At 36.2% G+C, this 23504-nt stretch overlaps 1 protein-coding gene across 1 annotated transcript; it reads right to left on the reverse strand.

Annotated features, from left to right (window-relative positions):
- Positions 1 to 246: 246 nt before the first annotated feature.
- Positions 247 to 21974, reverse strand: LOC106945222 (dihydropyrimidinase-related protein 5). The gene is made up of 14 exons (XM_015028765.1): positions 21860 to 21974; positions 15840 to 15954; positions 14264 to 14413; positions 7285 to 7443; positions 6035 to 6214; positions 5853 to 5921; positions 4970 to 5014; positions 4669 to 4744; positions 3831 to 3987; positions 3606 to 3747; positions 2809 to 2951; positions 2424 to 2631; positions 1058 to 1235; positions 247 to 976 (listed from the first exon to the last, which is right to left on the reverse strand). The coding sequence occupies exons 2-14, from the start codon at positions 15948 to 15950 to the stop codon at positions 891 to 893; spliced, it is 1704 nt and encodes a 567-aa protein (XP_014884251.1). The 5' UTR covers positions 15951 to 15954; positions 21860 to 21974; the 3' UTR covers positions 247 to 890.
- Between the last annotated feature and the right edge of the window lie 1530 nt (positions 21975 to 23504).

Below are 23504 nucleotides of genomic sequence, written 5' to 3' on the forward strand. Positions count from 1 at the left end.
TTACCAGAATAAAATTTTACCACTTTATTCTGGTAAAATTAACATTTTATTCTTGCATTTTTTAAAATTTTATTCTCACATCACAACAATTGTGTGGTTGTAATATTATGACTATTTTTAACCTTTTATTTTAGAAAAAAGGTTAAAATTCTCATAAAACAAGATGGCAGCTTTAGCTGACATCACTCTGAACTATGGGAACCCAAGGAGTGGATTGGTGTAAAAAAATCCTGATATTCCAAGCATTAAATCCCCAAAAATCAATCAATAAAATTGATTTATCGCCCAGCCCTAGACCAGGGTTGCCTTCCAGGCGTTTTGTTGGTTCAGTTAGAGGCAGTTGAAGTGTAAATACAGACAGTGATAGAAGCAGCTGGATTTCATCACCACACAGAACTGTTGGTCCACTGGAAACCAAAAACATTCTCACTGGGGTCGTCCGGTCACAAACAGGATCCACGCACATCAAACACAAGAAACTATAACGCTATGGTGTCTACGGTGTACCGTGTGTTCGTCAGTGACGGGTTTGAATTCACTTATCTTTAAATAATTCTGGCAACACTTTTGTTTCGAACCGTTAAAAACTGTACTGGTTTTGATCTGCCTCTGGTTAAAACGTAACGAGGCTTAAAAGCACCGCAGATTTATGTTATTACAATAAGCTAGAATTTAAGTTCAGAGCTAGCCCTTTTTTAGTCCAGCTAACCACAAATTCACTGTTTTGCAAACCACTTATTAATAAATACGTCTGACTTTTACTTGAATTTGTTTTTGCCTTACTTTTAAAGTTTTATTCTGTTGTTTTAAAATCAGTGCAGTTTTCCTGGTCGCTTGGAAATATAATAAAAACACAGAGGTGGAAACGGTTTGAACTCCGACGCTAACGATTACCAAATGCCACTGGAGCGGCCACCAGGGGGAGCCAGAATCCGAGCAGAGGACCTCTTCGGGATGTGGTCGTCAACTTGAGAACCTGAGAGGAAAAATCCATTTAAATAACACCTTTTTAGTTACAACGAGGAACAGATTAGTTTAAAAGTTTAATTTAAGCCACCTGACAGACTAAAGGAGGACTCATGGAGGTCTCGGACACCCTGGTGGGCCCGAGCGGCCGGCTTGTTTGGCGACTCGCCGTCGATTGGACCCAAACCGAGCTCCTTCTTCATCGTGTTCGCAACCTTGGCCACATCACCAGAATAAGGATCCCTTACTACTCCTTTGTAGGCCTGGTTCTGAAACAAGGAGTTCAAAGGTCAACAAGAATCCACACATCTAAGCCTGTTGCAATAAATCAATAAATCGCATGATAAATTAAAACAAACTTATTAATTTCCATTTGCATAATTAACTGTTTTCCTCTTTTCTCTTTCTACCAAAAACTGGATGATAAACGTCTTCAGTCTGCTGCTTTGGTCTGAACAGAGACTTCATAATTAATTTTATTTATTTATTTTGAATATTTAAAATGTCTTCCAGGTCCAGTGTTAAATGTTCATCAGAATTTAAAGTTTATTGATTTTTCAGAATGTGTTCTTGAATTATTTATGCCATTATAACCAGCATATTAGTTGAAAATGGTTTCAAAACAACAATATTATTGATTATTGGAATAACTTATGGGACATTTTATCTTCCAGTAAAATTTGGCAAAAAGTCTACTCAAGTACTGAGTAACTCAAATTACCAGTCATTTAATATTTAAAAATTACTTAACCAGATGGATGAAAATATAAAGTTAAGTGGAAATTTTGGCATTTTTAGGGACAAAAATGACAATAAGTAATAAAAACTAACAAAAAATGTTTCCAAATCAGTTTCTTTGAATAAAAAACTTATGAAACTTTAACAAAAACTGCAGGTCTGTGTCTGGTGAATTTCTGGTTCAAACATGTTTGCTTTTCATTCAGCAGGGAGAAAATCCAGAAATTTTACTCAAGTAAAAGTAAAAAGTACAACATAGTAAAAATACTCCTATAAGTAAAATTTTCCAAACAAATGTAATTGAGTAAAAGTAACTAATCACTACCTGACACTGACTGGAAGTAACGTTTTAAACATTTAGACTTTTAATCAAGCGAGGTTATAAAACAGTGCCATTTGAATGTCAAGCACTTTCAAGGACTTTATACAGAAATGAAGCACTTTCCAAACCTTAAAAATTTAATCATTTTCAATAAATAAATAAAATGCAGTGAGCAGAGCAGAGAGTCTGGCATGAAGGGAGGTTTCACCGATTTCAGCAGGATAAAAACAGAGTCAGCGCATAAAGAGAGCATCAGCTCCAAATCCCCGACAGCCTGTCAGATCGGCGGAGTCAGACTCAACATGGCGGCTGCCCTGGCTGCCAGCTGACTCAGCACATTCTCCCTGATTCACTTTAACAAGTTGAGCAGAAACGGGGGGGCAGGAAGCGAACGCACCTTTTCCCTCTGGACCATCTTCTTGTAGAGGTAGTCGGGGAAGGTGCGCTGCGGGTAGAACTTCCCGGAGCCTTCGGCGCACATGAACACGCCGTTCTCACACACCAGGCGTCCCCGGCTGATGGTGACCAGAGGAACGCCGTGGCAGCGCATCCCCTCGTACAGGTTGAAGTCTCCGCCCTGCACCTGGGTGCTCAGGGAGATCGTCCTGTACGAGACAAAAGCAGAGCATAAAACTTAAATCCTATCAATCTCCTGCTTCATTTGTCTCTCATCCTGAAACACTTAAACTAAACTCCTCCACTTGGGGCATCGTAATAATCCAGGGATGCACCAGTCCACTTCTTCACTTCTGACACCAGTACAGATATTAGTTTCAGGTTACCTGGTTGCATCGGGGTCCCAGACCACCACATCAGCGTCGGCTCCAGGGACGATCCGACCTTTGCGTGGATACAGGTTGTAGATTTTGGCTGCGTTGGAGCTGGTCACAGCCACAAAACGATTCTCATCCATTTTTCCTGTCACCTGCAGACATGATGTGACATTTTAATATTGTGAAAAAAGAAAATACAGATTTTTCCATTTGCTTAAAGGGGACCTATTGAGCAAAATTCACTTTCTGTATGTTTCTGTACTTCCATTTGATTAAATTTATATATTTAAAAAAAAAAACCTTCCGAATGTAACGTCACATTCTACGGGATCTGCACCGTTACCTAGCAACCCCAGCCCGTCACCTAGCAACCCAAGCAAACTGGCTTTACCGCTGTACAATGGCTGCTGGAAAAGACAAGTGTTTTCATGTTGACTTCCCATCCAGAAACAACTTGCTGCATTCATCTTGGTTGTGTAGGAGGCTCTACTTCTGCTTTTCAAAGATGTACGGCTCTATAATTGCATATTTGTTTGCATCTATTTTCATGTACGAGGATAAACGCTGAGTTTGGGGGGTGTCTCCAGCAGCAACTTATTTGAATTTAAAGTGACAGCGGCCCTAAAACAGCTCATTCGGAAAGGATTAGACTATAATATCATTATCTAAGAATGACTTTGTGAACATGTGTTTTGTGAACATGTCTCCTGTTCAAGGAGGTATAATAGGTCACCTTTAGAGAACAGATTTTAATGACTGACTGTGTTTAAACCATCATTTTTATTACTGCGTGCTCGTGTGCGTACCACTCCTCTTTCCCAAATGACACTCATCCGGTCCTGGACCCCCGCCACTCCATGAGGAATCTTGGTGAAATCTTCTTTGCCCAAAGCTCTCTGCTTGGTGCTGAATGGACGGTGCTCTGAAGCAACGACGCTCAGAGTGTCACTGGAAGCAGAACAAGCTCCATCATTCCAGTGTCTCTGCTAACGAACCGATTAAAGACATTTTCTGATGTCTACGACTCGTACTTTCCCAGCAGGCCCATGAGGTAGCTCGGCGTGTTTGGGTCCAGGCGCAGAGGAGGGACGATGACATGAGCAGCAGCGTGGGTCCAGTCCTGGTGGTAGTACTGGTTCCCATTCAGCACAGCGTGAGCTACAGTGGTCTCAGCGTGGACCACCTTACCTGGAAATGTAACCAGTTTACTGTCTTTTCTGAGATAATAATCACCTTTTGAGGATTATTATCGACCGTTTTAAACATAAATACAAAGCTATGTTACTCACGTACAGGGAATAAGGGAATTAACACAAATATGAGTTTTTCCTTTTTTTCTTCTGTTACTATTACCACTATTGGTAGCTTATTATTCTTATCTTACTGTTGTTGTTGTTGTTATTATTGTCATGAGGTTTGTTCCTCTCTCTAATCTGGGTGAAATAACCCAGATTAAGAAGGATTTATAGGTGTACATTAGTAATTATCCTGATGCTTTATGTCTGGTTGTTATTTACAATTATTACTGATATTATCATCTGTAGATTTTCTTGTCTTGTTATGAGTTAATTTGTAACCATTTTGTCTGTGTAATATAATTTATTTGTTGGCTCTTTAGCCCAGCATATTGAACATGAATATTAAAATTACTGTAAAAATGGTTTGATAATTATTGAGTCAGTAAGTAATATATTTCATTAAACTGAGATAAGGGATTAAATAAGTGTTCACTTCTTCCTACACCTTTCCAAACAGAAAAATGGTGGTAAGGTAATTATTTTGTCCTTGGTTATCTCTGTCTTACTGATTGCTTTTTTAAAATTATTTTTAAAAACCAATCAAATAAATTGTAACCAGACAAATACTGACCCTGCATCTTAGCAGCAGCAATCATGTCTCCAGCGAGCATACTGGACACATTCACCAGGTAGATGGGACAGCGCGCCTACAATCACAGAATCATTCAGTTATTTACGCAAAAAATACATTTATGGCAAATATTCCAATGAAATTTTTAAATACTGACTCTGCAAAACAAACACAGACAGGATGGATGCGGTATTTATATCCTGGGAAAAAGCCCTAAACATTTTATTTCTATGCATTTTTTCAGATCAAATCAAACTCCAGACTGAAGCTTTGATAAAACCAAAGAAATCGAGAACTTTACCCTGTTGGCGATTGTGATGGCCCTGTGAGTGGCTTCAGACTCCAGCTGCAGTCAACGACACACAGAGAAAGTCACACAGTTTTAATATCCGGTCTTCAAAAATTCTGTAAATTATTTATTAGGGCTGAATCGATCACTGAAATAATTGTCAACTGATTTAGAAATCAAACAATCATTAACTGACAAAAAGAGACTTAAACAGACTTTAAAAAAAGGCCATATTGAGAGCAGTAATTAATCAAAACTGTATAAAAATTTATACATTTTGCATTTATGATGACATAAAAAAAATGTCCTATCCAAAACTCAAGTGGCAGTTTTAGCTTCACCCAGTTCAAATTTTGTGGGAAAAGAAAATCTACTAATCACCTTTTGGTATCCAATTATTAATCGGTTAATCCAAAATAGTCACAGATTAGCCCTTCACTAATCAATACAGTGATATTAAATGAAATTTTCACATTTTGATATTAGAAGTATTTTTTAAAGCTGCAGATGAATATCTAGCTACAAATGATCAGGCGTATGCTAAAGGATCGTTATGTTGTTACATTATTGGCAATAAAATGTTTATTTTCTTATTTAATATAGGAACTGAAGTGTTTATTTGCATTTTTAATGTAGTATTATATAAAAAGCTTAAATATAAAATCTGCATACTGTGCCAAAATTTTTTTATCCGTTTAATCGTCAAAACAATTGATAAAATAAGCGACAGTTGCACCCCTATTGTTTAGTGGTGAACATCGGATCCTTGTATATCATGTGTTTCTCTAACTCACTTACATAGCTACAGCTTTGTCCACAATCGGAGTCAATTTTATTAGTCAGAAAAAGTTACAAGTTGATGCACCAAATTGGCTCAAAATCTTTGAAAAATTACCTCCTCTGGTCGACTTATCTCTATTCCTTCTGGTCCAGAGATTCCCAGATCCAGAGCCTCTTTGGCGCCCTGGCAACACATAAACCATAAAGTTTAATTTTATCTCTTTTAAAAGTTAACAAGATGATTCTCCACATTGAAACCCATCAGACGTCGTCCTGTGCGTAGAAACGAGGACGCACCTCTGCCACAAGCTCTCCGTTTTCAGCGTGCACACGTGCAATGGCTCCGATGTCCTTGCAGGTCTGCAGAGTCTGATACAGCTCTGAGTCCCGCAGCATCATCAGGTCTTTATAGGCCATGAACATCTGGAAGGAGTTCACGCCATGCTCCCTCACCAGGCTCTCCATCTCATTGCGTACCTGTCACACAATGTGCAACTGTGTTTTTATTAGAGGTTTAACACGAGGTCTGTGCACCTTTCCCTCAGTCTACACCTGATTGGTCCGAGAACAAAACACTAATTTATAAAAAAAAAAAAAAAATTTCAATGACATTGTCTAATTGCTTACGGCAATCTTTATTTCTGTTACACAGATTAATAAGTCATTGAGTCGTTAGAAATAATAAATATTCATTACATTGAAACAATTAAAACAAATCACGTTAAGGTAAATTACCTTCCTGCTCAAATTAAATGCGTAAACACAGAAAGTCACACAAAAAAAATCTAAAAATTGCTCTTGTGAAGTTTTTTGGCATTTAGCAACAGATATAATTTTGGTAATTCCAACTAACCCGAAACAAGAAAAGTTTAGTCTGATTTAACTTCAGACAGTGAGAAAAAAAAAGTCTATTACCATCTATTTATAAAAAAAAAAATACTGACATTTTCAAACCAGATGTATGAAAACTTCTGGTTTCAACTGTAAATAACATTTTCAAAACATAAATTTTTAATCAAACGTTGGATTGCATTTTATTACAAAACTGTGCAGTTTGAATATGAAGCACTTTCCAAGGATTTCAAGCACCTGTGCAGAGCATGAGTTTACACTGTTACACTCAGGCCATGGGACAATGTCTTGCTACAAGTGAAATAATCTGGAATTTAATAAGGAATTTACTACATTGTTTGTAGTAAATTTCAAGTATCCTAAGATATTTGCGCTAGAAGCCAGACCAAAATAATTTGGTGAGATTTAGTGTTTTTGCAGTGCAGGATGTAATGAAGTGTGACACATGCACATCGCCAGCAGATGATCCAGTGCAGACGCTGTAGCCAAAGGCTGAATAAGGCAGGTTAACTCATACAATCTGACTAATGTGCCCACTGAGCATGTGTATTAACCCAGTTTCTGTTGGTTTAATCTAGGTCAAAACGCAACTTCGTCATAAATAAAAAAAGTAGGGTTCACCGCATACTCTGCGTAGAAGACAATAAAATGTGTTTCTACTGTTTTTATGCTGTTCCTCGTCTTGTTGGGCTTACCTTTGGCCCCCACCAGGTGACCCCGACATGCAGCGCGTAGTCGCAGCAGGCCTTGGCGTCTGCCAGACTGCGGCAGCTCTCATAAGCGTCCAGCAGGGAGCAGTGCTGCTCAGGCAGGACCAGAGCCATCACCATGGTGGTGCCACCCATCAAAGCCGCCTAGGTGGGGGAGACAGGGGCAGAGGGTTGGTTAGGAGGAAGAAAGGATGGGGGGGAGACAGGGGTTTAAACCGAGAACAATTAGTCCACTGTAAAACAGAGACTGCCTGTCTTGAGACAATAAACCTTCCTTATGAGCTGATGTCTCATTATCAAACGGGCTTTTATTTAGTGACTGCACACAACATGGAGAACAGAAAACAAGTTGGATGGAAAATGGAAGCAAGTCAGTGGAGATTGGCTTAAACCTAAAGCAACAAAAACCTAGTTTTAATTCATTTTTAACTCTTATCCTTTATTAGGGTTGAAACGATTAATTGGATTAATCACGATTATTCAATTTGGTAATCGATTAATCATTAACTGAAGCTTACAGACTCAAAATAATGTCAATTTATTTAAAGAACAACATAATCACAGCAGTAATTGAGCCAAAACTGTACAAAAATAAATACATACATGTTGCATTTAAGATGGAATAAAACAGACAACTTTGAATATATGTTCGACCTAAAACTCAAGTGGCAGTTTTAGCTTCACCTGGTTCAAATTATATGAAAAAAAAATCTCCTATTAATTGCCTTTACTATTAAATTATTAATCAGTAAATCAAAAATGTTAGCTGCAGATGCATCTTTCTCTACATACCATAAAATGTTGTTGCATTTTTGGCAATAAAATATTTATTTTCTTATTTTAAAAAAATAATTGATTTGTTTATTTGCATTTTTAATGTTGCATAAGAAAGTTTAAATGAAAAATCTGCAGAAGATTCCAATTGATTTATTTATCTACTGATTAATAAATCAATTAGAAACTAACATAATCGTTAGTTGCAACTCTACCTTTCATGACTCTTTTCAGCAAACCTCCAGAAATAAACAACCAAATGTAAAAAGACCAGGAAACAAAAGAAAAAAATGTGTCAAGAGATCAAACTAAAAGGTATGAAAGGAAAGAAGTGACAGAGAAACAAAAATGAGGAAAAATGAGGATGTGAATTTAGCATAACCATGACAACAGATACTGTTCAACCAGGCCTGTCGTGTGTCCCCACCCTTTTCCTCCTCTTCATCATTTCTCCACTGAAAACATTCAATATCTTCCCAGAAAATCTGGTAGGATATTACAGAGCAAGAGATCCAACAAACATATGTATTTTTTTAATAAGATATCACAAACAGATAGCGTTTAAACCTTATTACTTGTAAATAGTCTCTGATGCTTCCTCTGCCTACTGCTCAGTCTTCAGTTCAATAACTATTGAATTATACAAAAGAAAATGTTGCCACAAATGAAAACAAACAAAAATCACTATCCTTCAAGTAACTTCAATAAAATAAAATCAGATTACTTCCAAATATTCGTGTGTCAGCACTGAATCCCTGAGGCAGACTCAGATGGGGGCGGAGCCAAAGTGTTTGGAGTGGCCAACCCGCCAACCAATGAGCTGCCCCGATTTATGATCGCCATAGAAACCAGTCAGAGTGATCTGCAGCATCAGTGGAGAAGAAGTCACCGTATGTGTGTAGCGTCATTCATCACTGTCAGATAATGCTAATGTGTGTGTGTGTGTGTGTGTGTGTGTTGACATATCCATGAGGGTGTGGTGAGAGATCAGGGATTGTGGGATTTGGGCTTCAGGGCCTAGATTAAAATTTATTTACTGCCACTCTTTGTAAAAGCTCAGACAAAAACAGAAAAAAGGATTAAAAAAAGATTAAGAAACTCAAAGAGAAATATTTATTTTTATCTTCAGGATCTGAAGTGAGCAAGTGAAAGTGTTGGATTGCTGTATTACAGCCTGAAGAGTTTCCACAGTATATTTCAAACCTGTTATCAAAGAAATATCCAAATTTAGATCGCTATAAATGGCAAATCTGCTGCAAAGAGAAGCAACACTAGCATCAGTCAGAAGCCTGATTATATGTAATATGCTGTGTAATATATCCTTTTAAATAAACCTCCTTGTTCTACATTAATCACGTTGTATCCGTACATGGGCATCTAATCTGTAGATAATCAGGAATCCTATCACATATTTTATGTAGCTTTTCATACAGGTTCGTTTAAAAAAGAAACATAAAAGTAAAATAAACTGAAAACTGTCGACCACATGAAAAGAACATCTAAAAGAATGAACTATAAAATAAAGTTGGTGTCATTTTTGGAAAATCTGGATTTTTTTTCAACAATCCACTCATTGGGTTTCCATAGTGATGTCAGGGCGGCCATCTTGTTTTACAACTCCTGTTTATTTCGACTTTGAATTCAGGTCAACTCACAGAAGGAATGATTGAAATAAAAGCCACTTTTTGCATTTTTTTAAAGGGAAAAAAGCAGGAAAAAACCTACTAAAATCAGAAACTAAATTTTGAATAAATAAAGTTGAGATTTAATTTTTAAACCATTTTGCCCAGTCCTAGTAGAAGCCAAATCTTAAGTTATCAGAACAAACGTGAGACAAGGCACTTGATAAAAGTTTTTTTTTACCAATAGCTGGACAGTGATGATGGAAGCATGGAAACCTATAAACTATAAACTTTGTATATTTTCCATCTCAGAGAAGCATCAGAACTGAACATGTAACATGACTACAGCTCTGTAAAAAACACAGAGCCCAATGCACTGAACCCACTGAAAACCTTCTGGATTTTCCACCAAATATTGACCTCTGAACTCTTCCTGAGTTAAAACATTAGTATTGTTGTTTCTAAATGAACATGAACTTGTTTTCTTTGCATTATTTGAGGTCTGAAAGCCCTGCATCTTGTTCTTTATTTTAATCATTTCTCATTTTCTGCCAATAAATACTAAATTTTGTATTTTCAGAGACATGTTGTCAGCAGTTCATAGAATAAAAGAACAATGTTCATTTTACTCAAACATAGTAAAATCAGAGAAACTGGTCATTTTAAGTGGTCTATAAATTTTTTCTACAGCTGTATTTCTTCATTGTATGATGTAATGTAAATATTTAATTCACTAACAGCATGCAGATTCTGTTATAATTACACATACTTTAGATTTGTTATAATCCACATAATAAAAACCTACTTGGACTTTATAAGTGAGCGTCAGGCAGAAGTTAAGGGTCACACAGAAACGACAAACAGTGTTCAAAATAAATCCCCTCTCTATTTAAGAGCCTCAAACCTGTACTGTGTGATAATCTGGTAATAAATAAGAACCAGTTATAAAAACTGGGGGATTATTCCCACAGAAACAGCTGGGGATAAAAGAGTCTCTGTATGTTTGACAGATTCCCACTGCATCCTCTGATCATCTTCTATCAGCACCAATACATCACAGCTGAACCCTGACTCATGTCTCCAACCTCCAGGTAAATTAAAATAATCTCTGCAGTGACAGAGACGGATCTGTAAATGTCAGGGAAATATTCTGTTTCAGTCGATTTGATGGATGTAGTTCAGCAGAAACTGCCAGCCACAGCAGATCAAACTCAACTATGATTTCAGTAACAATGACCCTATAAATAAAGGTGGAAATCTATTTGAATTAAACTGATTTTATAAACCTTAACATTTTAGTCTTACATCATGTGAGACAGGATGGCAAGAATATCAACAAAAACTCATACAAATCTAAAAGTAAGTTTCAATCCCAGTATATACTTTTATATTATTAAATTCAGGTTGTTCATGTCAGACACTTTATGACAATAAAAGGCACTTATAAACATTTCGCTAGCGAACAAATTACTCAACATTAGTGTGATTGTTCAAGAAACATTTTTCTAGTTAAATAAATCACTGAAGAAACCTTACATGGCTAACAGGTGGAAAGTGTATGAACAGATTTTTATTTTTTAATTTATTTTAGGCACAGAAGTAGGAACTTGTTCTGTTATGCATTTAAACCCAATTAATCAATGAATGAAATGATAAAATAGCACATTTACAACAACCTCAGCTGACCAAAGTGTTTCACAACATCACAGGGAGATAAACGATAAAACAAAAAATAATATAATAAATATTTAGTTTTGTAAAAGTAATAAAATTGGCCGAAAGGTATCAAAAACTTATAATATGAATAAAAACAAAGCTATACTTAATTTCACCTACAGCGCTTCAGTGAAGCACTAATATCCCCCTTTTGTAAAATGTATTTATTTATTTTTACTATTTTTTTTTCATGCTTCACAATCTTCTTATTTTAAACACTATTATCAAACTGTCCTCCCACTTGCAGGGGGTGAAGCACAAGACCAGCGGAGGTGATGGGGCGGAGGAAGGAAGAAGGGTCAAACTGTTACAAAGCAATGGGGGGCAGGGTGGAGGATGCAGAGGGAAATAGTTTTTGGGTTGCTATGGTAACAGGCTCAGCATAGTGGAAGCAAAAACAAAAAACAAAAAAAGAAAAATGCCACTGTGGTCATGTGTGCACGTTCTCCCAAACAGGCTGACATTACCACAGTGGAAGCGGGGGTTAGTTGCCATGGCAGCGGTGGCAGTGGGGTGGGTTGCCGGGGGAAACCCTGGCACACGAACAAGTCACTTTTCCTCAAGGTCCACTCAACACCATTCGGTTAGAGTTGAACCGAGACGCGGTGAAGTAAGAACATATATGACTTGCACTTAAGTTTGACTGAGACAGAAAAAGAAATTCATTTTTTACCTCTTTTCTACAACAAATTCTGCTCCATTTCTAATTCATGGATAATAATGTTGCATAAAAATAATAGGATATAAATGTATGTATCTGAAAATAGGGATCTTCTGAGGTCGTGAGAAACAAAATGTGCAAAAAGTCAACTTTAATTATAAAATATAAAAGACAAAACAACCTCCAACACGTGTTTATCACCACAGGCAACAATTACACTGAATTAAATTATTTTCTCTCCTTTGAGAGAGAAGCTGAGCATCAATAATAAATAAAGTACAGAACCAGTAGAAATAATATTTCTCATAATAGTTCAGTTTTAATTCTAAGGTTTTAGAGTTTGGGGTGAAAACTATTCAACAGATTTCTTCTGTTTTTGCTTTTGTTGTTGCATAAAGTCATGAACTAAGTGATTATTAACGACATGTTTTGAAAAGATGAGTTAAAATTCACTATCTGAACCCTGGCTAAATTACTGTGGACCTCCAATGATCAGTCTGACAACTTAAAGTAGACTAAAAGGTCTCAAACGCCAACATATAATGCTCCAATGTAAAATAAATCCAACGGTAAGGTAAAGTACGGTAATTTTATTTATATAGAACATTTTCAGCAAAGTGCTTTGCATGAATTAGAAGGAAATACAAACAAAACAACAAACCAAAATAAAGACAAAAAGGTAAAAGTTTAATACCACATATTGGTTCCCCATGTTTAATAAGAATAAGTAGAAAACTTCCTTAGCCCGGTGGTCGGGGCGGTCCACCTTGTTTTTGTATTAAAAGATGTTAAGTTGACAGGAAATGTAAAAGTATTACTGTGTAATTATATGTTGCGGGAAAAGATCGCCAGTGAAATGCTATTTAAACCCACAACTAGTCTAAAAACAACAAATTTGCACTTCTGTTTAATCCAAATTAAGTCAGTGGCTCCATCGGGCCCCCAAGGGTGTCAGGGGCCCCATAAACACTAATATTTTAAAACAGACCACAGATACATAAATATAATACTTGTTTATTGAGATTATCAATGCTGTTAAATTTTATTCAATTGTTTAGGCATAGATAAATGATTTTAAATTGTTTAACATTTAAATACAAGATTTTAAGGAGCTGGCAAGTTTACTTTGTAAAACTTCAAAGAACAATATTCATAGTTAATTGTTTTGTTACCAAGCAACAATCTGGTGCTGTGAGTTTAATCTTTGAATTTACAAATCCAATTTAGTAAACTGCAGTTATAACTTATTGCTTTTTAGGCTGGCCAATTAAACTACTCCCTTCTCCCATATTTCACTAAATCTAACACAGAAGTTGTTAGAGGTGCTGATGTTTTTAGCAACAAAAGGGGCCCCTAAGTCAGATTCTGCTCAAGGCCCCATACAGCCTTGCACCGGCCCTGCATGATGAGGTAATCTGCTGCACTACGTAGAGATCCGCAACAAACAGGAGATTTAATTCAATGCTGCTAATGTGGCTTTAGTAGCTCTTCCATTGAGTTTTTAATAAGCGTCACAGAAACTATTCTGGTTGGTCGAGTTAATGGGACGAGTTTCTCAGGTCTCCGCGCGGCCGAGCGCATTAACTCTAAGTAGACAACGCATTGATATGGTTTGATGCATCGTGTAACCGGAAAAATAATACTACTACTAATAATAAAATAATATAAAATCAGCGTGATGCGTGACTCCGAGGAGAGTGCGAAAGCTCCTCACCAGGCTGAACCTGCATGATGAGGTTAGCGCTGCTCGTTATCCACAAACTCTCCGGCCAACCGGGACCACAGACATGAACTTTACAGGGAAGACAGACACAGAGCCACACGCTGGGCAGCGTGTTGAGATGTAAACGCCGCATATAATTGTTAGTTCACAAAGATAAATCATTCTCACCGCTCCACAATGCGCCTCTGAATTCGCTACAAGTTATTCCTGTGGTTCACACTGAGCTGCGCCACCAGAGCTAATGCGGATAAAACTACATATTGGTTCCCCACGTTTAATATAATGCTCCAATGATTAATCAATGTCATTGATTATTCCAAACCTGCTGTAATGACTCACCGAAGAGGTTTCAAAATGAAGCATTGCAGGTCAACTATAAGAAAGAGACTAAACAAAATTCATGGAAATCTTCAACACATCTGGAGCTGAATGCCTTTTCACTGTAAAGAGACGAGACAGACATGGTACCTTGGTTCCACTGTAGAAGTCGTCCTGAATGCTGGCGTTCATGAACGTCTGCTGCAGGTGAACGCAGGTGTCGATTCCACCTGGCAGCACCAGCTTTCCAGAAGCATCGATCACCTTCGCTCCACCTGGGATCATCAGCTCCTTCCCAACCTGCCAAACAACACAAACACACCCTGAGCATCACCGAGGAACGTCACCGAACTAAACATTCATTGTTCTGTTGTTTGGGCTTTGTTCTTGTAATGCAAATATTTTATTTCACTGGGATAGTTGATTAGTGCTAAAACGATTAATCAGATTATTTAAATAATTGACAACTAATTTAGTAAACAATTAATTATTAACTGGACTATTAAGAGTCAAGAAAGATCAATTGTTGAAGGAACAGCATACTCAGAGCAGCAACTAAGCCAAAATGCACAAAAGAAATATACTGCTCAAAAAAATAAAGGGAACATTTCACTTTAATTTTGTGTGTGGCTCCAAATCCAGGCCTCCATTGGTTAATAAATTTGATTTCCATTGATGATTTTTGTGTGATTTTGTTGTCAGCACATTCAACTTTGTACAGAACAAAGTATTCAATGAGAATATTTCATTCATTCAGATCTAGGATGTGTTATTTGAGTGTTCCCTTTATTTTTTTGAGCAGTATATATTCGTCTTGCACATAAGATAAAAAAATATATTTGTCTGCAAATATGTTCAACTTAAAACTCCTCAGATGATATAGTTTTAGCTTTTTCTGGTTCAAATTCTGTAAAAGCTTTTGAAATGTGGATGTTAGATGTATGTTTTTAGCTGCAGATGCATCCTTTGCTACAAATGATCAATAGTCCACTAAAGAATCCTAAGTTGTTGCATTTTAGACAATAAAATTTTTTATTTTCTTCTTCAATTGTTTGTTGGGTTTTTTTTGTATCTTTTTACATATTTCTAATATTGTCCAAAAAAAGCCAGGTAAAAAAAAAATCTGCGAAATATGCCAATTTTTTTTTACTCAATCAACCGATTAATTGTGAGAACAATTGATTAATCAATTAAGTCCTATAGTTAATGAATAGTTATATGTGTAGAACATATAACTTATTCTAAACAGCAGATGGAGAAAGTTATCTAATTTGATTTGAAAGCAAGTAACTGCACTAATGTGGACTAATAACTGAATATTCCTCAGAGATTATATTATTTAACTTTAGTTCAATTCATATTTGAGATTCCAGAAATAAACAGAGTAAAAGAAAAAAGTAAATTCTGTGAGATTAAATCTCAGCTTCCTAGGCTGCTGAGTCAAGTCCATTTTTTCTAAATAAAGTGATAAATATCTCCATGGCAACAACTTTTGAGCTAATTTTAGTCTTCACTATCATGGCCCCGTATTTCACTGAGTGGTAAAAACCTTTTACAACAGAGTATTGTGAGCAGCTAGGAAGGCACTACAAAGTGAATGAGTGGGTTGAGGTTGGACTTTGCAATAGAAAGAGGAAAAAGTGACGTTTTAAAGTGTAACTGTTATGAGATTAGGTGGGATTTTGTGCTTATTTTGTTGTATGTAAAGGTTTGTAAAGGTGGTTACCTGCTGTATGATGCCGTTCTCGATGTAAACATCTGCTTCCTGTGTGAAGTCGTCATTCACCACCTTCCCTCCCTTGATGAGGATGCGCATGGACCCCATGTTAGCAGCCATGATCCTACAGGACAGAAAACACTGAAATTCAATATACAAACATAAAATTCATACCTTCCTCAATGCATTGGGACTTCCTGATGATTTCTAAACTAACTTATCCAGCTCCTGTGACTGCATTAAGGTCCTTTCAAGCACAATTTGTGATCTTTAATGCTTAATTCTGTTTCTACACAATAAAAAATAGTAATTTCAATGCTTTAATTGGTGAAATATAATCTGAAATATAATGCAGACTGAAGGGCTAGTGTAATGTGGCAAATCTAAAACAGATGATAAAATACAAATCAATTTAAAAGGCTAAATAATATTTGAAATATTTATAGCTTAGAAATTAATAAAAAGTCTAAAAGCACACCATCTTATCCAGATGTGAAAAATTATAACTTCAAATTCCATAGTTTTCCAGTACTTTTCCAGGTTTTATTTTCTGAAAAAAATTATTTGATAAGGAGATAAAACACAAAAGGAGAACTATCTTCTCCAAAGTCAAGCAGATGATCACCATTCAAAATGTGGAGACAAAAACATGCTAATTAATTTATGCTAACATGCTAATTAGCGTTGATTTTCTGATTTATGAGACCCAATCAGATTCAGTGCCCTACAGCTATTACTGCTAGCTATGATAACTTCATTATAATAAACATATTCGTGTGGTTTGCCTATCTCACTGTCTGATGTTTTAAATAATCCATGTTTTAAGATAAACCTCCAGTTTCCTCCAGTAACCTGACGGCACCAACAAGCTAAAGAGGTTCCTCAACAAGCATCTCTCTGTGTGTATTCTGCATGGATGGCTGCATGCAATGTGTTTGATAGCAGCACACAATAGCCTCTCAGTTATACAAAATCAACACAAAGGAGGAGAACAGAAAGAGAGCGGAGGAAAGAGGGGAGCGCAAGGGGAAGAACGAGAACACAATCATGACAAAAGTTTATAGAGAATTTATATTATTGTCTAGAAATGGAAAAGTCTCAAAATATCTCCAATTTTGCTTCCTAGTGGTCAAAATCCATTTATTCCAGATAATTTACACCTGTAGTTTAATCAGGTCAGACTCCAATAATGCCGTAAGTAGACTGGAGAGTGGTGACCGGAGAAATAAACCAATTTACTGATTACAAAAGAAAGTAGATGATTGCACAAAGATGCTGCTGCCTGAGGTAAACATGACGTTGGAGGGGCGTGCAGCGTGGAAAGCAAAGCCCTGAGGGCCGACAGCCTGAATAAGAGCCTGGTTTCCCTGGAGAAGTGAGCTGAAGATCGTTCAGAAGGAAACCAGGCCACACACAAACACCTAAATGTTCAAATGACTCCAAACGATGCATAATGGCTTACAACTAAAGGTTTTATAAAAATCTGTTTTAATGCAATCGTACACTATTAAAGAAATATGAAAGTTTTTGGAAACGATGCAGGATTTTTTTCTGATGATTAAAATATTGGCACATTCTGCAAATATTTAATTTCACCACTTAAACCTTTTTATACCATATTATATATTTAGACACAAATAAACACTTCAATTCCTCTTTAAAATAAGAAAATAAGTATTTTATTGAATAAAATGTAATAACAGCATTCTTTTAGTGAATTTGAACCATGTGAAGCTAAAACTATGCCACTTTTACCGACTAAAGAAGTACAAATTCTGTATTTTTTGTACAGTTGTGGTTTAATTATAGCTCCCGGTGTGTTATTCTTTCAGCAAATTGCCTTTTTTAAGCCAAGTAACAATTGATTGATAGGCCTGTCATGATAACAAATTTTGCCGAACGATACATCGTTCCAGAAGTTATTGCGATAAACGATATTATTGTTGTTTTGAGACCATTTTCATGTAATATAATGGAAAAGGCATAATAATGCAAGAACACATTCTCAGAGATGTACTTTAAATCTCACTGAACATTTAACACTAGAACCGGAAGACATTTCAAATATCCAAAATAAAAAAACAAAACAATAGAAACAACAAATAAAATGAATTATGAAGTCTCTAAACAGAATTGAGCCGAAGAACCAGAATGAAGACGTTACTAATGTAATACCAACGGAACAAGCAAATCTATAACACATAATATATGTTATTTTCGCCTTTGTTAAAACTGCAAAAGAGACACAAAGTCAGTGACTTTGAGAGAAAAGGGAACAGTGGAGTTGAAAGAAACTAATCTAGACAGGAAGAAAGAGATTTTGGTTTCATATTCTGACTTTCATGACCTAAAGGTTGAAGCTGTTGTCACCATTTCTGTCCCGGGAATCAGAACTGCTGCCACTGGGTACTGCAGGCTCTGTGAGTCCATAAAGACTTTAAGGCTGGAGGAAATTAAAGTTAACTTATATAACTGACACTCTGAACAGTAACACCCTTCAAGTTCACAAACATACGCAGTCCAAGGGAGGGGAGATTGAAATCCTGGTGCCAAATGAAGGATTTTACTGGCTTTCTAAGGCGAAGTTGAGAAAACATTCCTCTGTTTTATTTTTGGATACTGCTCTGTTCAAATGTTTTTATGAAAATCTAAAAAAAATCCAAATATTTAGCAACAAAAACACAGAGTGGTGTATAAACTGTGCCTCACAATCATGAACAACAAAGCAATGAGTAAAGTGCTACTGTTCCTTCTCTTGTTAAAACCCTTTTCTGTCAGTACTTAGTTGAGTTATCATTTTGCAAAATGCATTATTGTGGCAGGCCTAACTCTAATTATTACCTATTTGGGAACTGACAAAAACAAACTAACTTAGTAGAAAGACCTACCTGGGATGCTGAATCACAGTCCCAAATTCTTGAAAAAGTCTCTGTGATTTAAACATTTAAAACTGAATTATATGGATGTATATAACCATTAGTGTTTAGCAGGAAGAAGTGGTTCAGACCTCAACTGATTGCTTTGTAAGGGTCAGATGACAAAAACCTGAGTGGGGCGTTTGTAATCTCTAGAAGACTCGCAGTGTATCCAACAGCGATAGGTGAAAAATGCACACGCCTTAAATTTAATCAGTGACTGTGTGTTTGCTTTCTGCTGCATCATGGCTGTCATAACAGGCAGGAATGCAAACAGAGAGCCACACACAGTCACAAGCCAGGCAGTATTTCTCACGCATGCTGCGACCGGCTGCTTCAGCACTTACATGCATGCACGGACTAACGCCTCACACACACACATACACACACACTCCGAGTTCAGTAGGATGCAATCATCTCATAAGCAGCCAAACTGTTCTGCTTTCTGCATGCAGTTTTTTAATGAGGTGCTGAATTAATAATGGATGAGGAGCAGAATCACCATATTGTATGATCACAAAGTCACACACAATTTTAAATAAAATAGCATCTACAAAGCATTAAACATCCACTTTTACAGTTCTGTGTTCGTTTGAAACAATTTAAATAAAACAAAAAAGATATCAGAACTGAAACGATTAATCACGATTAACTGTGATTAATCAATTAGTGCAATAATTGTTAAATAAATTGGTATAATTGTTAACTGGAGTATACACACTACAAAAAATGGCAATTTACTGAAAAACCAACACAGTCAGGGCAGAAATTAAGCAAATACATATTAGAACTGAAACGATTAATCACGATTAATCACGATTAACCGTGATGACTCGATTAGTGCAATAATCTTAAAATGAATTAGTAATCAATTAACCGTTAATTGGAGTATACACTCAAAAAAAGGCCATTTACTGAAAAAAAACAACACAGACAGGGCAGCATTTAAGCAAAAAGATATTAGAACTGAAACGATTAATCATGATTAATTTATTAGTGCAATAATCGTCAAATAAATTAGTAAGCAATTAATCATTAACTGGAGTATACAGACTGCAAAAACAGGCCATTTACTGAAAAAACCAACACAGTCAGGGCAGCAATTAAGCAAAAAAAAAAAAAAAGTCCAAAAATATACACATTTTCCATTTAAGATAACAAACAACAACCTTGTTTTGTACCTAAAACTCAAGTAACTTAGTTTTAGCTTCTTCTGGTTCAAGTTCTGTAAAAAAAAAAAAAAAAAAACTCCTATTAAGCAACTTTTTAATGCAATTATTAATCAGTTAATCCAATAATAGTCAACAGATCAGTAATATATTAGATTGGTGATAAGCAGAAAAAGCTTGTCATATGTTAATGTTAGGAGTATTTTTTTTTTAGCTGCAAATGCATCCTTTGCTGTTATTGGATTTTAGATAATAATATGTTTATTTTTTTATTTTAAAAAAAATTAAATTGTTTATTTTCATCATTTAATATACATTTGATTAAAAAAAGCTGAAGTGGTTAAATGAAAAATCAGAAGAATGTGCCTTTTTAAAAAATCAGATTAACTGATTAATTGTAAGAATAATTGATTACTAAAATAATCGTTAGTTACAGCTCTACAATATATGATTTGTAAAAGCCTTGGTGTTCAGGGAAGGCTTGAATTTGACACGTATATCTGCTGACATCTTCAGATGTGTGTTTCTGAGGCTACATGTGTGGCATCTTTGGGTGTGTGTCTGAGTGTCGCTGCACGCTGCAGGTGAGAAGAAACGAGTAGACAGCTGCTGACTCCAGCTTGATCTGGATAGTAATCGCCATGGGGTTGGACGGTGTGCAATACACACAGTGTGACAGTCAATGTAAACGTGTGTGAGCCTCTGAATCTGTGCGAGTATGTGTGAACCGTGCAGCTTCTTAAAAGCCTGAGCAAATGTGCATCTGGTGCTAAAAATAGACATCAAAATGGGAAACAGTGCTTCCTACAAGATGGCAATGAAATGTTGTTAATGGTGGGAGTGTTACTGATCTATGAGCAAATGGTTAAGATACATTTACAATAACCGCTCCTAGATAGATTTTCATCATAGTAGATGAAATATACTCTGATTTATCTCTGTTTATGGGACGCAAAACTGATCTGTGCAAGCCTGTATGCTTTTCAAACAGTACTGATTACAGATGGTCAACACGGATTCCACATCAGGATACTCACATTTTACTGCAGAGCTATAAACACCAAGACGGATCTGCAAAGTAAACTTGCAGGACATCTTAGTAATTGTTTTCTCTTCCTTATAACTGAGAACAAATAGATGAAATACTTTAAAATCATCCAGTCATTGCATTGTAACACCAAGCGTTCACCAAAGGTCAATAATTTTCCTTCACATTTTTTAATATTTGTAAAGTGTGTTTAACATCACTGTTCAATAGCATCCTTGCTAATGTATTCATCTTATTTTCCTGCACCAGTAAAGATGCCCAAAACCAACCAATGCAAATTATTTCAGCACCATAAACTACAAATTCATCCTTCCCAACAAAGCATAAAGGAATAACTATTAACTTATTCTACTACATTAAAATGACCACACATAAAAATCTAGGTTGGGCCGTGTGAACCATCATCTTTACCATGACTCAATGGATTTAGATGAAAAGAGAACAACCAACAAACAAAATAATAGACTTACATAACGTATACACGCCTTTAATGTAGTAACACGACAAAAGGACAATCAAAACTCACCCATATTCCTTCACCAACAGCACAAGATGTCATTTCCCCACAATGCAAACCCTCCATTTTTAAACGGGTTTGAATAAATTTCGATCATTCCCCCCCCAAACACACATTGGGTCACTTTAATTATTTTTATCCAAAATAAGCATCAGGAACCGATGGCATAAATATATAATAACCGCACAGAGCGGAAAATTAGCGGATTTCGAGAAGAACCCTGCCGTTATTAACGCTTAACAGGCGTTTAATACAAAATTTATCAACGTGAAAGAGGACTAAAACGGATACAATTGGCCCCTTTTGATCAGCAGGTGTTTACATCCAAAACATACAACGTTACATCTTTGTTGTTTTTTGTCATTACTCTGTTTTCCTACCGTTTATATTCGTGGATTCCAACACCGTCCTCCTCCAGCGGAGCTTCTGTCTGTGGGTCCGAGGCGAGCACCAGCCGAGTGCGCGAGGACAGCTGCCACAGCGCGAGCCGCAGATGCTTCTCGGCTGACGGTCTACCAACATCCAATCGGAAGCCGTTTGGAGCGGACCAACGGCAAAAAACGGACCAATCACAGGCCGTAATCTCTCCCGTTACTCGGGAGACAGGGGCGGGTCTTCACTGCCGCTGGAGATGTGCTGCGTTCAAATGCTTGGAAAAAAAGTCTGTTTCTCATTTCAATTCTTTATGATTTTTCGCTCTTATTAGTCATAACGTAATACCTTTTTGTTTAGGCGGAGGATCAGTACATTTTCGATCAATAAGAGTGAACTTAACTGACACCTACCTGACTTCAAACGTGGGTGACTCACTTTAAAATATAGAAATGTTATTTCTTTATTAAAACAATGTCATTAAATGTAAAATTGCTAAACCTTGAAAGCAACATCACGATATGTCTGACTGTTGTGTTGGGTACACAGAAGCGATTAATTTTTTTTAAATGTACAACAAAAAAGTATTAGCTAATTTCTATGTTTAAGGGGATTTAACAAATATAAATAATATAACATTTTGTAATTCTTACTGACTTCAAATAGGAAAAGACTGTCTAATATTACTGATTCAACTATATATACTTGTTGAATAATGTATAAGTTAGAGGCAATACTTTAACTTTCTCATCAACTCTGCTGCAGTTTTCAAACAGTTTTGTTTATTTTACTATAATACAGTAAAAATACTGAGTATTTGACCATAAAGTGCACCAAAATTAGAGGAGAATAATTCTCTCAAAACTAATATTGACGTTTTGAGAGTTTAAACTAATTTTATCACACAATCATAACTAGCTATATTTAAAACCCTGCTCTTAATGAGTTTACAAAACGTCAATAGAGGCTTAAACAACAATTGATATAAAAAAAAATTAAATTAAATAAGCACACAGGTCGGTTACACAGAATCACAAGAAACAGTCGTTTTTTTATTCACATATATTTTACATAGTTCAAGTACAAAGTTAAAATTCCTTTTTAATTAGTTTATATTCATACAAGAGTAAAATCATAATAGTGTCTTTCTACAACTACAACTTAAATACAGTCATAGTAAAGACCAATTTGATTTTACTCCTAACAATATATTTTTCTGATAAAATTTTAGCACCTTTTGAAACACCAACAGGTCTTCCTTTTCCTAAAAGCTCCTCATCTTTCATTTAGTCCATGAGATGAGTGTCTGCATGCGCCGCGGCCTTGTTTTTGTGGGTGTTGCATGTGTTTGAGCGAACGTCGCTCTGTCGAACGAAGTGTTTCTGATGTGTTTGTTTGCAAAGTGTATGTGTTGAAAACAGCGCATCACTCAGCCTAAAAGCTGTCGATAGGCGAACAGAAACATCATCACCGCGTCACCCATCGTTTAGAAAGAGCGACTGGGTTCCTAATCACTTTTACCGTCCTGTGCTCTCAGACAGAAATGTGTTGAAACATGTTTGGTTTTTTTAGTGAACCAGAATGTGCTTTTCAGTTTTTGTTGCATCTCATTATTTATTTTAAACAAAGACTTAACTATTTTACTTCTTAAGA

The sequence above is a fragment of the Poecilia latipinna genome, unplaced genomic scaffold, assembly GCF_001443285.1.
Source record: "Poecilia latipinna isolate Pla-1442-1.1 unplaced genomic scaffold, P_latipinna-1.0 Scaffold134, whole genome shotgun sequence".
NCBI classification, from domain to species: domain Eukaryota; kingdom Metazoa; phylum Chordata; class Actinopteri; order Cyprinodontiformes; family Poeciliidae; genus Poecilia; species Poecilia latipinna.